This window comes from Benincasa hispida, chromosome 11, assembly GCF_009727055.1.
Source record: "Benincasa hispida cultivar B227 chromosome 11, ASM972705v1, whole genome shotgun sequence".
Classification (NCBI taxonomy): Eukaryota; Viridiplantae; Streptophyta; class Magnoliopsida; order Cucurbitales; family Cucurbitaceae; genus Benincasa; species Benincasa hispida.
In genome coordinates, this window is record NC_052359.1 from 30,019,591 (window position 1) to 30,038,133 (window position 18,543).

Sequence of the window (18,543 nt, forward strand, 5' to 3'; positions counted from 1 at the left end):
TTGTGCGCGCGCGTTAAGCGATACGTGAGCCTCTCATCGTCCATACGACTCGATGTTCAGCAATCGTGTAACCGATCGTTGACACGATGCGATCAACCTTTGATCGCATACCCCATCGTCTAACTAATGTGATCAACAACGATGGTGGTGTCCGCATACCCCATCGTCGTACCAAGAATACCAAGGTAGCTATTGTGGTGGTGTCCGCACTCAACTCGACTGAGTTCGAGGTTTTGGAGGCCGTTCATTGGGTTCGTGATCTTGGAGATTGTTGAGTTCGAGTTTGCTATTGATCGTGCGGTGTTGCAGCTGTTGTGTTCGAACGTTCCTGTGTTGCCATCTTGGAGATTGATCATTTTTTTATCCCTTATAGATTGATTATATATATATGTAATATTTGTTCCTCAATTACTATTTTTTTTATCCCTTACAGATGTGATCATTTCATAAACATCTACTTCACTAATTAAACAAAAACAATAAACTAGGATCGCACAAAAAAAAAGTGGTCATTCTAATGAATAATAGATATGTTTTAAATTTATCATAAAAAAGTAAAAACTTTCTAAATTTTGTCTCTACAAATGCTATCTTCTTGGAAGAAGACCACATCAAGGATCATAAACCACGAAGTAAGCTTGTTTTACATATGATCTCTAGTGAGACTGAGACTACTGAGGGTTCAACAAAAGTTTTTGATTAGACTGACAGGTTAACAAGAGTTGTTGAGGTCGATACATCTATTCAACCAGCTCAAGAGTTGAGACTGCCTCAACGTAGTAGGAGGGTTATGAACCCCCCGATCGCTACATGGGTTTAACTGAAGCCTAGAACGTCATTTCTAATAATGGGGTCAAGGATCCATTGTCTTTTAAGCAAGCAATAGAGGATGTTGACAAGGATGAGTGGATTAAACCCATAAAACATGAGATGGAGTCTTTGTACTTCAATCAAGTCTGGGAGCTTGTGGATCAACCTGACGGGGTAAAACCTATAGGGTGTAAGTAGATCTATAAGTGAAAGTGAGGTGTAGATGGAAAGGTAAAAATCTTTAAGGCTAGACTCGTGGCAAAGGGTTATACCTAGGTCGAGGGAGTGGACTATGAGGAAACTTTCTCACCTGTTGTCATGCTAAAATCTATCAGGATACTCTTGTCCATAGCCACATTTTATGATTATGAGATATGACAAATGGACGTCAAGACTGCCTTTCTTAATGGTAATCTTGAGGAGACCATCTATATGGCTCAACCAAAGGGGTTCGTAGTTCCAAATCAAGAGCAAAAACGCAAGCTTAATAGGTCCATTTATGGGCTGAAACAAGCATCTAGATTGTGGAACATTAGATTTGACAGTGCATCAAATCATTTGGCTTTGATCAGAATATTGATGACTCTTGTGTTTACAAGAAGATTATCAATAACTCAGTAGCTTTCCTGATACTGTATGTGGATGATATCTTACTCATTAGGAATGATATAGGGTTTTTAACTGATATTAAAAAGTGGCTAGCTTTGCAATTCCAAATGAAAGATTTGGGTGAGGCAAGTATGTTCTAGGGATCCAGATCATTCGGGATCATAAGAACAAGAGGTTAGCTCTATCTCAAGCATCGTACATTGATCAAATGTTGATCAGGTATAGGATGCAGGATTCTAAGAGGGGTTTGTTATCCTTCAGGCATGGAATCGTTTTGTCTAAGGATCAATGTCCTAAGACACCTCAAGAGGTTGAGGAGATGAGATAGATTCCCTATGCTTCAGTTGTTGGAAGCTTAATGTATGCAATGTTGTGTACCAGACCCGACATTTGCTATGCAGTAGGATTGTTAGTCATTATAGTCCAATCCAGGATTAGATCACTGGACTGTGAAACCCGGATTTCCATTTTTCCTATTTAAGTAGTTAATCTAAGTGTAAGTTAAATTCTATGTTAAAGAGAAGGAAAATTCTAATTGTTTAAATAGATTCGTTTAGTAGCTTTGAGATAATCCTTGACTAGTGAAAATTTGGTTAAGTATGATGCCAAAAAGAACCATGCGTTGGAAGCTAAGAAAGAAATGGCTAAGTATTTAACAATGCGTTGGCCTCGTGCTAAGCGTTGGTGTTGTGCCATGTGTTGGCCATGAACATTTGAGAGGTTATTTGGGCGTTGAAAGAGGCTAAAGTATGGTCGAGAGGAAAGGCTATCCGGGGACAAGTATGCGGCAGCCAACGTCTTGAGAGGTTAGCAATGTATGCGGTAGCCTCAAGTTACGCGGACATGGGCGCTGGGCATTGGAGTTGCGCACGCTGGATGATCGTGTAGTAAATTTGACAGTGCTACACGATGAGGTAGATGATCGTGTAGCAAATGAATGGTGTTACACAATGGGGTATGCGATTATCTAGTAAGTGAGCGGCACTACACGATGAGGTAGGCGATCGTGTAGGCAGACGCTGGACGATCGTGTAGCAAATGCGTGGAGCTAAGCGATGCGGTGTTAGACGATGCGAAGAGTCGCGCTAAACGCGCTATGCGATGAATGATAGCGCTATGCAATGGACGATAGTGTTAAGTGATAGGGCATTGGCACTGCACGATCGACGTCAATGCTAAACGATGGGCGTTAGCGCTACACGATAGACTTCTAAGCAATGAGCATTGTGCAATAGACGTAGATGCTAGGCGATGACGTTAAGCGATAGGCGGATGCGTTAGATGATGGGCGTCAACGTTACACGATGAGCAAGAGCTGTGCAGTAGGCTGTGTGCTATGCGATGGTGCTATGCGACAGCAATACTAGACGATGAGCTAGGCGCTAGGACAAGTCATGGTGGACGCATGGTGAAATGTCTTTGCATTGCTGAAGCTGGCGGTACGTAAGGCTAGTGAGGTTAGTTTGCATTGGTCTTGAGCAAGAGACTAAGGACGTTGGTAAACAACAAGGACATGCTAGCTTTGGTCATAGGGGATGCATTAGCAAGAGACTAGGCGATAGTAAGCTATACCATGAGGCATTGAGTTGAGACTTAGTCTACCCCAAAGGTTGTTATGCGTTGGTGATGTGCTATATGCCAAGGACATCTGAGACATACGAGCGTATAGGACAAGGCTTGAGCAAATAGTATGCGTTGGAAGAGTGTTGGTCATAATCCTAGTTGAGCGCATAGGCCAAAGGTAAAGCCATGCGAGAAAAAAGAGACATGCGGCCATGCACGACCAAGTAATTTGAGGTTGGATGGAGCATTTAAGGTCCGATGGGCGCATAGGCCATGCGAGGGTGCGATTTGCCAAGATTGCTTGCAACCATAAGGATGTGGAATACGCCAATGGTGATCATCCGAACATGTGGCTTGTTGGGGAGAAATCGTGGGCCTCAAACCAGTGAGGTGGATGCATAAAATGACATGCAAATTTGAGCGTTATGTGTTGGCTAAGGCAGAGGAAGACGCCTTGGGTTGCGATGGCATGAAGGTTGCATTAATAGTGTGGGAAAAAGACACTTGGACATCCGGCCAAGTAGGAGGTGTCAGCCTTTAAGAGATTTTGGACGCCTATAAATAGGGCCAAGGACTTTTCTTCAGATTATAACTCAAAATCTCTTCAAAGTACATTAGGAAGAGTTATGAGGGCTGAGAGGGAGGAAACTATGTGTTGATGAAGGAATGCATGCATTGGTAGCAAGACCATGCGTTGGTCATGAAGTTCCAAGAGGAGGAGATGTTGTTGGACAGTGAAGTCTGGAAGTAGCATCAACTTGGCACGAGGAGTTCTCCTAGAATACTCGTGCGTTTGGAATGATTTCAAAGCCACCTGAAAGATCTGAGAGTATAGTTATCATGGTAGAGCTGCTGGAGAAGAAGCTCCAAGGAATTGGGCTGGAGAATGAGGAAAAGAAAAAATGTTCGAGCTATCAGGTAAGCTTAGGCCAGTCTTGATGTTTTGGTGATTCCGGCCAAACCATGAAAATTTTTGAGCTAAGATTTTAGGGTAAGCTTCCTGAGACAATTTATAACATGTTTACAGAAGAAAGTATCTTAATATAGGGTCTAGAACTATGTGTAATCTAAGCTGATAATTGAATCTGGAATTTAGGATTCAAAAGGGAAACCAAGGAAACCTAAGGAACTTCAGAGTGGAAAGTTCCTAACCAACCAAGGTGAGTGGTTGTTCCATCATTTGTACGGTTGATTTCTATATATATATATGATTATATATATAGGTTGTATTTGAAATATTGGCATGATCGGGAAATATGTTTGTTTGGATATTTGGTTTGTGTTGTTGTCACAATGCGTGTATATTTGCATTAGGAAATGGGATTCATACCCGAGATATTGTTAGCATGCTTGGTGGGACGCTTGGCTGAGATTGTCAGCGTACTCAAACGTGTCTAACAAGAAATGTCGACATGTGCATAGTCGACAGGTTATAAGGTATTGAGCCTGAGTCCACGTTGGTTATCACGGGTTATTCACGGAGAATACCCAGGAAAAATACATAATCATGCCAGGGTATTTCTAGCTGACAGGCTGGGGAGATTACATTTTGCTATGTGATTGTTGTTGATTATGGAATTGTTTTCTCAAAGATGAATTTCTAAAATAAAACTTATGTTTGTTTAAAGTTGCCACTCACTGAGCTTTGTAGCTCATGTTTTCCATGTTTTATGTCTTCTCCACCCCTCCCCCCTACCCCCCAAGTAGCGAAGGTTGAGGAGTTCCAGAGTGCTGCTGAGGTCAAGGTCTACCACAAACCATAGTCACACTTCCGGCATTAAGAGTGGTTGTTGTAAACTTTGTAGTAAAGTCTTGGAGTTATATACACATTTCATTGTAGTAATAAAATGGGCCTACTTAATCAGTTGTTGTTATCTCCTTGACTTAAAGTTTACTGAGTATAGTAAAAAGATTCAGATGGGCAGTAGGTATCACAAAAGGGTGGTATCTGCGGCCCCTCATGCCTCTTCTCGGGCTCAGAAGTGCGAGCTCGGGGCAGAGTATGACAGAACAACGGTTAAGATGATCCTCAAGTATCTTCGGGGAATGAGGGACTACATGCTCGTGTATGGAGATAAGAATTTGATCCTTACAGGATACACAGACTTTGACTTTCAGACTGATAGAGATTCTCGTAAATTGACATCGGAGTTAGTGTTCACTCTGAATGGAGAGGCTATAGTGTGGCGACGCATCAAGCAAGAATGCATCACAGACTCCTCTATGGAAGACGAATATGTAGCCGCTTATGAAATAGCTAAAGATGCTGTTTGGCTGAGGAAATTCCTTACAGATTTGGAAGTTGTTCCAAATATGGATTTGTTGATCACTCTTTATTGTGATAAAAGCAGGGTTGTGGCAAATTCAAAGGAGCCTTAGAGTCATCGTCGAGGCAAGCATATAGAGCGAAAATACCACTTGATCGGGGAGATTATGCATCGTGGTGATGTGATTGTCACAAAGATCGTGTCAGAGCACAACATTGCTAATCCATTTACAAAGGCTTTCACGGCTAAAGTGTTCGAGGGTCACCTGGAGAGTCTGGGTCTACAGGACATGTGACATCTTATCTAGGGAAAGTGGGAGATGATACTGGGGTATAGAATATGCCCTAGTTTATTGTATATTGTACTTGTATTTATCTTTTATTGTACATTAATCTCTCGAGGCATTAGGACAAGTGGATGATTGTTGAGATTGGTGTCCTAATTCTCCTAGAGTCTCGTAGTTTGTAAATTGACACATTGTTATGAATAAAATAAAAGTTATTTTATTTGGCATTTACTCATATCTAATAAACAAAGCTCCATGGTTATTGTATGTAAATTTAAACATGTATATGAGATATACAAGTGGATCATGCCTTAAGTGATAACCTAAAAAGGTCTGTAGGATAAGGATTAAGGAGGGATACCTGATCCTGGTGACACTACGGATATGACCCACTTTGTAGAGGTTTGCAAGTATTATGAACTGCTACAAATGGTTGATCCTGACCATTCATGTGGAGACATGCGAGCGGGGGGATCGTATACAAAAAGTTTATATAAGACCGAACCACGAAATGATTAGTTTCTTTATATAACGCTATTGATACTTAAGACTTACATCTCACCTAAACGATCATAGGTGATATGACCTCAATCCCGAGTATTCTGGGAACTCCTGCCTTTGAGGGTAGTTCTTTGATTAGTATGGGTGAGAGTGGCCAGATTGCCAACTCAACATGCCTACTTTTTTGGGGATTTGTTTGATTTGAGGGCTGGGAACTCAGTTACACAAGATGAAATTTACTCCTTCCCCGAAGCAGGGGTAAGTAGATAGATTGCTCCCTTAAGGGCTAATTCCGGGTCTTGAACATAGTGGCCACAACTTCTCTTTGGAAGAGAGGACTCAGTCATAGTAGGACTATGACTTATGTTCATTAGAGGGATCAGTGGTATTTAAGGAGTTAGATGTAACTATAGGGGTATAACGGTTATTGGCCCAGTTGTACGAGCTATCTGTGAAGGGTTATCACGCTGTTGATTGGTTGATATGGACACAAAATATATCTATAGTAAAAAGAGAGCAACTGTCGATTTTTAGTGGAGTGCCTGACAGTTAACGGATGGTGGATTCCGTGACTAAAGAGTTTAGTCAGTTATTCACGTACCATTGGAGCTTCAAGCTACAGGTCCATAAGGTCCCCTTGGTAGCTCAATGGATTCAAGTTAAGAATCAGTTCTTGGTGTTGATTTGAAATGTTCAAATTGACAAGAGGTAATTCGATTATATATGATATGATCGGTGTGATGTATGAGATACATCAAGTGGATGATTAATGTAAATGAGATTTACCTTAAGTACCATGAAATAGAAAAAGAGCTATGATTCATATGTTTCATGAGTGAAATATTAAAACTATAGGTTATAAATATAATATGGTAAATTGGTTATCATATATATTTATAATAATATTAATTATTGGATAATTATCTCTTTTTCTCTAATAACCAATTGAGTGGGAGCTTATTGGTGGTTTTCATGGTAACCGTGAGATAAAAGAAAAAATGTTTTCCTAAATTTAGTATGATTTTTGCAAGAGGTGTAATTTTTGAAAAAAACTCACGAATCGCTATCAAGTTAGAATTGTTTTCACTAAACGATAGCTGAAAGAGAGACTAAACGATCGTGGGGGTGATACTATATGATAGTTCACTCAGATGATCGTAGATAAACGATCGCGGGGCTTTTGCTATACAATAGCTTGCCTTCTTCTAAACGATTGAGCACTTATCTATAGACTCTTATCATCTCTCACTTACTCAATTGTCTATATGATTGTTATTCCTCCGGTCTCTTCCTTTAACCAAGTCTACACAGGACCTACACTTCTGGATTCTCACATCGAGAATACCAAGGTAGCTATTGTGGTGGTATCCACACTCAACTCGACTGAGTTCGAGGTTTTGGAGGCTGTTCGTTGAGTTCGTGATCTTGGAGATCATTGAGTTCGAGTTTGCTGTTGATCGTGCAGTGTTGCAGTCGTTGTGTTCGAGCGTTCGTGTGTTGCCATCTTGGAGACTGATCATTTTTTTATCCCTTACAGACTGATTATATATATATATGTAATATTTGTTCCTCAATTACTAATTTTTTTTATCCCTTACAGATGTGATCATTTCAAAAACATCTACTTAACTAATCAACAAAAACAATCAACTAGGATCGCATAAAAAAAGAGGTCATTCTAATGAATAATAGATATGTTTTAAATTTATCATAAAAGAGTAAAGACTTTCTAAATTTTATTTTATAATTTACTAAATTTAATATATTTATAAAATAATATAGAATGTGTACCATAAAAATGACACTTTGGGGAGATCTTGTTGAATATGAAGGACAAGGGATATAATCTATCTATCATCCAATTTCAAATAAATAAACAAACAAATAAATAAATAAATAATGATTTTGCAGGTGATTATATATATATATATAGAGAGAGAGAGTTATCATGAAACACATAACAACGCCGCAATGCTAAGTCTTTATAGGCAAATAAGTCTTTCTACATCTTTTTTTCACTTGAGCGTTCCGTTTGACCCAAATTATCTTTATCGTCTTGGCCGATTTTGCATTCAAAAGGTCTCGAAGGCTTCCTTTGCTCATTTTATGTTTGTGGATGCAAATTGCATGGTCAGGCTTTTCTTAACCAGGTATGAAGGAAAATTGTTACGGGTTTAGTTTTGTAGGGAAGACATAATATTAGAAGCTTTCATTAACACTATACAATCTTCCACTCCAATCTATCTTTACCTTCACTTTATCTCACTCTCATTTCCATCAGGTTAATCGAAGCTTCAGAGATTTTTTTTTAATATATATATATATATATATATAAAAGTTGACTTGAAAAAGTTTGAACTTACCTTTAAATATGTTAGATAATATAAGATACCTTCACCCATCAACTTAAGCTTTTAGATTAATAAGTGATTTAACATAGAATTAAAGTAGTTGATCTAGAAGGTCTTGTATTCAAACCTAGTCATATTATTTCCTCCTCTCGATAAAATGTGAAATACAAATCTAAAGAGAAAATGATTTAGTATCACCTTAAACACATAAAGAACAAAGGAAAACTATTTCACTAATTACCAATTAAATTCAATACAACAAGCTCTTATTAAATGCATATGATTGCTCCCCGCGCTATATTATAGCGGTCAAATTTTTAGATCTCACATAAGGAAAACTCATATAGTAAATAGATTGTAATGATATATGTCAAATTCGTTGCTTTTTATTGTTAATATGTTTGCTTTCAATCTTCGAGCTTTACTAATCTTGTTCTAGTCGATCAAATTTTAATTACTCAAAACTAATGTACACTCAACTAGTCAAACTTGTGTTTAAATTTTATTTGTCCATTGAGATATCCATTATTAGTTGTTATTTTGATGATAAACAAAGGTTCGTATGTGCAAATATTTGATAAACAAAGTAAATTAGATTTTATTCATTAATCTATCATTTTTTTAATCTTTTAAAATTGTGTTTGGTTTCTCATAATTTTCATCTTTTCTGACTAAACATAGTCATATAATCAAATACCATTAAAAAATAAGTTTTTCTTAAAAAAGATCCCTTTTAATTTTCAAAACTTTGATTGGATATATGAACAAAAAGAAAAAAAAAATCAAATTGTTACCTCAAGTATTATATTCTACACAAACTTAAATTCACATTACATAATTAATTAAATTTTAAAATATGATGTATAAATTTTATTTTATTTTATTTTATTACGTAAAATTTGATTTTTTGTAATTGTTCATATATAATAAAATAAGATGTGTCATCAACAACCGATCTTAGCTCAGTTGGTAGAGCGGAGGACTGTAGTTTGAGATTTCAAATAGTCATCCTTAGGTCGCTGGTTCGAATCCGGCAGGTCGGATTTTTATTTTCATTTAAGATATTTTAAAATTATTATTATTCCTTATCCAAAAGTATTCGATATTCCTCCCTTTTTCTTTAGAAAAAAAAAAAAAAGTACTTTATTCCATTTTCTCACTTTTTATTTTTCTTTATATTTCCATTTCATCTTTCTCTGTCCATGAAACTCTCTGTTTCCTTTTTGCAGACCTCAGAGAGCTCAACAATGGAGTTTTTTCACTCTCTCATCTTTACCTTCCACATTCTCACCTCCATTTCTATCTCTGCCCACCGCTCCGCCGCCGTTTCCCCTCCCTGCCGGACTACATGCGGCACCCTCAGCATCAAGTACCCGTTTGGCACCGGCTACGGTTGCGGTTCTCCGCGATTTTCCTCACAGGTCACTTGCTCCTCCGACGACCGCTTTCTCCTCAACACTCATACCGGAAATTATCCAATAACATCAATTTCATACTCCGACTCTACCGTCGTAATCTCGCCGCCGTCCATGTCGACCTGCTCTAAAATGCACGAATCATCGCAAACCCTAGGAATCGATTGGACTGGCCCCTTCCAACTCGGCTCATCGGCTTTCCTCCTCCTCGATTGCAAATCTCCCTCTGTTTCCCTCTCGATTCGAGGCTCTGGTGTGTGTGATTTGTCATACGCTCACCTCTGCGCTTCGATCTACTCTTGTCCGTCCGTCGTCGATCTCGGGCTGCCGCTGTTCCCGCCGACGAATTCCTGCTGCGTGTACTCACCAGCGAACTTCGACGGCAAGGGAGAACTAGACCTGCGGGAGCTCAAGTGCGGGGGATTTTCATCGATTGTGTCGTTAGGAGAGTACGAGACAAATCCGATGCGGTGGGAGTATGGAGTGGAATTGAAGTACGGATATGGAGCGTTGGAGAATAGTGTGATGGAAAGTAAATGCAAAGGATGTGAGATGAGCGGCGGCGCGTGTGGATTTACTCCGCCGGAGAATTTGTTTGTTTGTGTGTGTGAAAGAGGGTTCAATACGACGACGGATTGCAAAAGTAATGATCTCACTCAGGAGTTCTTCTGGAGCTCTGCTTCCTCTCCGGTTGCCGTTTGGTTTTGTAAGTTGCCTCGCCGCCACTCATATCTCTTCTCTATTTTTAATATTCTGATAGTACCATTAGTTGAGCTAGTTTTTTAAAGGGTTAAATTACAAATTTACCGTGCATCTATTTTTAAATATAGAAAAATGAATAAAAATATTTACAAAACATATTAAAATTTTAGAACTATCAATGATTGTCGTTGATAATTATCAGTGTCTATCAGTAATAGAAGTCTTGTCTATCAACGTTTATCATTTATAGTTTCGAAATGTTGTTATATTTTATAAATATTTCCAGCAGTTTCACCATTTAAAATAATTTCTTTTTAGCATATGACCTTAAAAAATTACTTTGGTGAGGTTTATGTTGCACTATCTTTGTGCGATACTGGTTCAATAAATATGTGCAATGTGTCATATATTTTTTCAAAAAATTCAAATTGTTAATTTTTTTAGGTCTAACATGGAGGGATGTATGGAATTTTTTTTTAGAATATTTTTTCAAGTGTTTAATTTAAAAAATAAAATATTTTAAAAAAATATTAGAGTGTTTGGTAACCATTTGAAGTGTATTTTCAATCATTTTTATCAAAAGTGTTTAAATAAAAATGGTTTTTTTTTTTAAAAAATAATTTTTTCTTAAATCCATCCGACGGGTCCTAAGTCTATTGAAAAATTTAAAAATTTTAAAAGATAATTATTCTATCGTGATGAATATAAATTTAAGATTAAAATATATTTTAGTTTCTATTAGGGTTCTCTTTATAAATTATGAAAATAAATTCACATATTATTTTTTCTTGCTTAAAAGATATTATTATTAATTAAAATTTAATGAAAAAGGCTAAGAAAATACATTTTAGTTCATAAACTTTGAGTATAGTTTTCATTTGGTCTATATATTTTGAAATGTTACCTTTTTAGAAGTTTTAAGTTTGGTTTTCATTTGATTTCTAGTTTTCAAAGTGTTATACTTTCACCTTTGAATTTTGAGTTTAGTTTCCATTGGTTCATAAATTTCTAGAATGTTTGTTTTTAGTCATTGGTATTAATTTTCAACTAATTTATTAAAAATAATTATAGTGTGAATTTTTACTCAACTTTAATAGTGATAGAAAATTAATGAAAACTAATCTTATTATTTTTAGTTAATTAATAGACTATTAACACACATGATTATTAAAAGTGGACATCATTAAAAACTCGAGGTAAAAGAGTATTTTCATAAAACTTATAAAAATAAAGGAAACTAAACAACTTAAGAGTAAAAGTGTAACCATATAGACTAAATAGAAAATAAACTCAAAATTCGGAATAAGAGTATAACATTTTAAAATAGATGTGGCGCTAAAGTAAGTCCAACCTCGACCCCAACTTTATATATGTTTTATATTAGTAACATATATAATTCAAAACTATTATGATAATTGCCTTATGTTTTAAATTAGTAACATATATAGTTTCAAATTTTTCTTGCTGCTGAATTTTTGCTCAAAAAAATTTTCTTTTTTCATTTGCTTAAATTAAATGTAAGTTAAAAAAAAATCTTTAAATTTTCGATCTCCTATCCATGTTAAAATATATCAAGCTCATCTTAACTTAAACTTCTAGCTGTCACTATTTAAAACCTACTAAATGTTATTTCTATTTTTATCTTAAACTTTCAAAAATGTCTAATCGATTCTTGAACTCTCAATTTCATGTCAAATAGGTCAATAAATTTTAATAAGTGTCAAATTCTTGTACTTTCAATTTATGTTCATTCAATTCTCCAAAATAATAATAATAAAAAAAGTATATAATAGATCTTTTAAGACTTTCAACTTTCTTTAAAATTCTAAATTTTATATTTAATAGATCAAGAATTCGTGTCTCTATTGAACATAAAATTTAAAATTTAGAATTTAATTAGACAAAATTCAATTTTATTTTTAGTAGATTAATTACCATTTTTTTATAGAATATATTATAGACTTTTAAAAAAATTTTAAAGATCAAATAAATACAAATTTAAAAGTTTAGAAACTATATATGTTTATTATGAAACAAACTAAACTTAATTTAAGTTTACAAAAACTTCAATTATATAAGAATATTTGGAAAATGTGTACTAATTAATAAATGGGTAATTTTGCAGGGAGTAGATGGTTTCTACTTTTGGTGGCATTCCTTCTCTTTCATTGCGGCAGCTTCGTGTAGAGAGACTCGGAGAGGTCTCATTTAAATTATTTTGACGTGACATACTGAAATTTACCAAAAACCTTATGTAAATAAAATTTGTAGGTCTTTGTCTTTCATGGTGACACTTTGCACAATTTGATTATTATAGTTCTTTTATTTGATTTTTAAACTTATTAGTTTTATGAACATCCGATATTTTATTGGTTAAAATATGTAGTAGCTAGAAGGATTTGAACTCTAGTGAAGCGCGCGCACCCCCAACCAAGAATTGAGTTTCTGACCACGGAAGCAAAGACAAACATTTAAGAAAAGTTGCAAAACCTATAGAAATGTGTAATATGAGAGCTGCCACTTTGCTCATTTGTAGATCTGTGGTTACTAGGACTTCGACGTCGTTAACAAATCCCTAAGAACCAAAAAAATTATAATATAGAATCTAATTCTATTACTATAGAGACGTATCAATAGCGGTAAGTCTGGGTCGATCTGCAGGAAGACACGATATTTATTTCGTTAAGTTAAGTTAATAGTTATGTGGAGGGGGGTAAATGTAATTAGGGATAAGAGATTCTATAAACCCCGAAACCTAGTTTTCCTACTTAAATATGTTAATAAATATGTTGAGTAGATTTAAATATGAGTTAATGATATATTGTAGGGAAAATTTGAGGAATTAGGAAAATAAAGGAAGAAAATTCTAAGTGTTGAAAGTTATGGCTCTCTGGGAGCTTTGAGTTTGGCCTTACCAAGTAAAAATTTGGCTAAGTATGGGAATTAGGCCTGGAAGCCATGTGCATTGATGAAAGGTTTCCATGGGCGATGGCCTTGTCATTGGAGGTTAGGTGAGCACTTGGAAAGATTGGCCGTGATGGTTAAGTGTTGGACGCATGAGGACACCATGCGTTGGTAAGGGACGTGCAATAGCCAAGGGTTGTAGAGGTTAGTGTTGTATACGACAAGGCAAGTGCGTTGGGTGCGCGACATGAGCGAGGCAACTAGGCGTTGAAGCTAGGCGTGTGCGCTGACCAGTGTGCGGGCGGTGAGACTACATGTTGGCCATGATCCTATGTGAGGAAAGGTGGAGGTGCGCCTAGTCATGTGTCGAGTGGTAGGCGAGCGCGACATGAAGGCCTTATGCACTGGAAAGCTGTGTGTGTGCTTGGGTATGCATTGGTGGCGTTGGCGCAAGGCACGTGAAGCATGCTGTGAAACCCAAACCTGAAAATGAAGAAGGAAAATACTTAAGTATTGGAAACTTGGCTCTCGAGTGTTTATAATTAGCCTAGCAAGTAGAAATTTTGGCTAAGTGTTAGCCGTGAAAATGGTGGCCAAGCATCAAGTAAACAATAGGCAAGTATCAAATAAACTAGGTAAGCATCGCGTAAGCACTAGGTGAGCATCGAGTAAGAACCATGCATGATCGAGGAAGGAATCGTGCATCGAGTATGCATGATTGATGAAGGGATTGTGCATCGAGTATGCGTGAGCGAGGAAAGGCCATCGTGCATTGAGTAAAGGCCATTGTACATCGAGTGAAAGCCATCGTGCATTGAGTAAAAGCCATCGTGCATCGAGGAAAGGCCATCCTACATTGAGTAAGGGCCATCGTGCATTGAGTAAAGGCCCAGACGCGAGCGAGGAAGCGCTCGGTTGTGCGCAAGGCACTAAACGCAGGGGAAGTGAGCGTGCATTGAGGTGTGCGACTGATGGGCTATGTGATGCCAAAGACCATCCGATGAGTTGGAGCTATGCGATGAGGCTGTGAGCCATGTGATAAGGCTGAAGCTATGTGATGAGGCTATGAGCTATGCAATGAGACTAAGTTGATGTGTACGGCAAGAGGCCTTAGGCAAAGGGTTTGTACAAGCGTTGCCACACAAGGGCGATGGTATGCGTTGAAGAAATATGTGCCAACCATGGGGCTAAGCGTTGAAAGAATAAGGCGGCCATTGGACTATGCGTTGGTCTTGAGAAATTAGTTGGACGCAAGGTGGGTCATGGCAAAGGTTATGAGTCCAAGTGAGGCCAAGTGTGGTTAGGCATCCAAGGAAGCTATGCGTTGACAAAGGGGATGCGTCCAGGAGGGGAAGTGTGTGTTGAGATTGATAATTCTTGGATGTTAAGGAAAAAAATGATAGTAAGATAAACTAGGTGGTTCAACCAAGTGAAATCTTAGCCAAACCAAGTAGGTGGTGGAAGTATACATGTATAGGACAAAGATGGAGAAGACACCTCAAAGTAGGATGTGGTAGGGAAGTAGGTGGTGGCAAAGTAAGGAGAAGACACTCCAAAAGTTTAGAAGAAGGAGGTGCCATGCATTGAGAGCCTTAAGGGATGATGAGGATGGTCTCCTAAAGGCCTATAAATAGCATCCCAAAGCTTCACTTCAGCTCATAACATAAATTCCTTTCAAAGAAAGTTAGGAAGAATAATTGAGAGCGAGTTTTGGGGAAGGCCTTGCGTTGATCAAGAAGAGCATGCGTTGATAAAAAAGACAGAAGGTGCAGGTGCTGTTCGGGCGTTGAGGGCAGACTGTAACACCAAGTTCAAATGAGAAGTTCTCCCAAACTACTCGTGCAAATCAAGTGATTCTTGAGCCAAAATCTCAAAAGTTGAGTTTAGTTTATGTATGAGGGCTGCTATAATAAAATTATAAGTTAAGGGCTGTCAAAATTAAAGGAAACCGAGAGGTGTTCACAGAATTGGGGACAGCGGGGCAAAGTAGAGGAATCTTGAGATTTTGAGCTCTTGCAGTGGATTTTGAAGCTCAAATTTTAAGGTAAGTAAGTTAAGACATTTCTAAACATATTTGTAGAAGGAAGTGTCTCAAAATAAGATCTGGAATAATGAGTAATCTGAACTTCACATGAATCTGGAAATTAGGGTTCAAAAAGAAAACCAAGGGAAACCAGGGAACTTGGAAAGAGAGAAAGGATTCCAACAAAACACGATGTGACCTAAATGCTTTATGAATGTTTTATGAATGTTTTATATATGCATATAAATTTGTTCTCTAAATGAAAGACTAACCTTAGGTTAGTCACCTTACAATGAGTTATCAATAATGTTATGAGCATGCATTAGAAGAGGAAGTTCTCATGAATGCTAGGTGTTATGACACTATGTTCTAGTAAGTCTTCCTATGGAAAGACTTCTTTATGATGTATGAACAGCTCAATACTAAAGTACTAGGAGAAGATATCTGAGCTATGTTTTAGTTATGATCCTGGAAGATAGGATGCAGTATAGCTCTATGAGCACATAGGACAAGTTCAAAGGTTAGGATAAAGGGTTGAGCAAAAGGGACTCTCTCTTAGACAAGGCTGGGATAACGGGTTGAGCAAAAGGGTCTCACCTTTAAAAGAAGAATAGTGTGAAGGGCTGAGCAAAAAGGTCTCTCCCTCAAATATAGATTAGTTAAAAACTGATGGCAAAAGGGTTCACACCTTAGTCTAAATTATGTTGGGAGTTGAGCAAAAGGGTCTCTCTATTAGCTAATGATGTGCTTAGACATGATATGTTAGAATATTGTATGAAAGCTAGGTTGATGAATGGAGATGAACAAAAGGGTTCTCTCCTAACTGAGGACCAGGACAACTATGCCTTCAAGATGATAAGTTTTAAGTTAAATAGTCTTGATTGCTTGATCAGTACTCAGTTCCAATTCTTAGCTTCTAGCCTATGCATGAGTTTTATGTTATGTTTTAACTAAATCACTCATTGGGCTTCTTGAAGCTCATTCTTTGCTTCCATATTTTTCTTCCCAAGTAGCGAAAGAGAGAAGTTTCAGGGTGCTGCTAAGGTCAAGGTCTGCCACGCCACAGCCACACTTCCAGATTTAAGTTGTTGTTATAAATAGTTGTAGCTAAGAGTCTGGAGATTGTATAAACATTATACTGTTTGTAATAAAATAAGTTTAGCCAAACAGTTGTTGCTTATTTATTTGGCTTTGAGTTTAGTAGGCGAAAAAGGTTAAGATGGGTAGTAGGTATCACAGAAGAGTGGTATCTACCGTCCTCACGTCGCCTTCTGGGTGTAGAAGACTAAAGGAACTCGATTTACAAGATCCATGAACGAAAGCGGATCGTCCAAATCCCATTTTTATTGAAAAGAAACATTTACAGTAAAACATACAGATTATGCATCTTAACAAAAGTTACAGCATGCTTTTGAACAAGAAATAGAGTTAAGAGATTATACCATTGAAGAAAACTTCTTCACGTTAATCCCTCGAACAATCATGAACTCCTCGAACAGCAACGAACTCTCCAAACAACAATAGAACACGAAGCAAAAGTGATGAAGACACTACCACTTCGGGACCTCGATATTTTCAGGGTGAGAACCCAAGAATGGTGGGCTCTGACTATTTTGGTTAGGAGGGAGTTTGTGAGTTTGGGGGAGGAAGACGATTGAAGAAGAAAAACATTATCGCATAGAGAATTCTTCAATTGTGTGGAGTTCAAACTCTATCGTATAGGCTCTGAACAAATCTTCTAATCTTGTCTCACCAATCGTGTAGCTCACACATTTGGAATAAATAAATTTTTTTTTTATTTGTTCCATTATGACATAAAAACCAACTAACCTCCCACTAAGGTGGTTAGAGAGAGAAAAAAAGGGATTAATTATCCAAATAATCAATAACATAAATAAATATGATAACCAACTTATCATATTATATTTATAACCTATAGTTTTAATATTGCATCATATACAATATAAACTATAGTTCTTTTTTTATTTTTTTTATTTTATGACTTTTAATATAAATCATATTTATATTAAATTAACAACTATTTAAATCTCATTCAAATATTTACTCCTCTAATTAAACTATAGTGTATCAAATACATTATATCAATTATATCATATATAATTTAATTAATTTAATTATATTATATATAATTAAATTCCCTCTTATTAATTTGAACAATTCAAATTAACCCAAAAACTGATTCTCAACTAAATTCTTCTAAGCTACCAAGGGAACCTTATGGACTTGTAGCTTGAAGCTCTAATGGTACGTGAATAATTAATTAAACTCTTTAATTACATTATCCACCATCCGTTAACTGTCGGGCACTCCACTAAAGACCGACAGCTGCACTCTTTGCACTACAAATATATTTTTGTGTCCATTGGATATAACCAATCAATAGTACGATGACCCTTCACAAATTGCTCATAAGTACAACTGGGCCAAATTACCGTTTTGCGCCTGTAGTTACCTCTAACTTCTTAAGTACCACCAATTCCTCTAATGAATAATAGCTCATAGTCCCACTATAACTAAACCCCTCTCTGGCCAGAAGAAGGTGTGGCGTCACATTGTTCAAGACTCGGAATTAGCTCTTAAGGGAGCAATTTATCTACTTACTCCTGCATCGGGGAAGGAGTGAATTCCATCTTGTGTAGCTAAGTTCTCAGCTCCCCAATTAGACGAATCCCCAAAATGGTAAGCTTGTTGAGTCGGCGATCTGGCCACTTTCACCCATACAAATCAAAGGATCGCCATCATAGGCAGGAGTTCATAACTCACTCAGGATTAAGATCATGTTACCTATGGTCATCCTAGTGAAATGAAAGTTTCTATTATGAATGACGTTACATAATGAGACTAAGTATTTGGTGGTCCGGTCTTATACAAACTCTTTTGTATAGAATATCCCCGCTCACATGTCTAATATATGAATAATCAGGATCATATCATTTGTAGCACTTTACAACATGTGTAACATCTACAGAGCAAGCCATACTCATAGTGTCACCAGGATAAGGTACCCAGCCTTATCCATATACTATAGACCATTTAGGTTATCACTTAAACATGATCCACCTGTATGTTTCCATATACATGTTTAAATTAC

At 37.0% G+C, this 18,543-nt stretch overlaps 1 protein-coding gene and 1 non-coding gene across 2 annotated transcripts; both read left to right on the top strand.

Annotated features, from left to right (window-relative positions):
• The first annotated feature begins 9,338 nt into the window (after positions 1 to 9,338).
• Positions 9,339 to 9,430, top strand: TRNAY-GUA. Its single transcript is given in 2 exon segments — positions 9,339 to 9,375; positions 9,395 to 9,430. It is a non-coding gene; the product is annotated as a tRNA-Tyr (tRNA).
• Positions 9,431 to 9,569: 139 nt separating this feature from the next.
• Positions 9,570 to 12,859, top strand: LOC120090047. The gene is made up of 2 exons (XM_039047537.1): positions 9,570 to 10,508; positions 12,630 to 12,859. Exons 1-2 carry the CDS (start codon positions 9,590 to 9,592, stop codon positions 12,689 to 12,691), a joined length of 981 nt encoding a protein of 326 aa, XP_038903465.1. The 5' UTR covers positions 9,570 to 9,589; the 3' UTR covers positions 12,692 to 12,859.
• Positions 12,860 to 18,543: the final 5,684 nt, after the last annotated feature.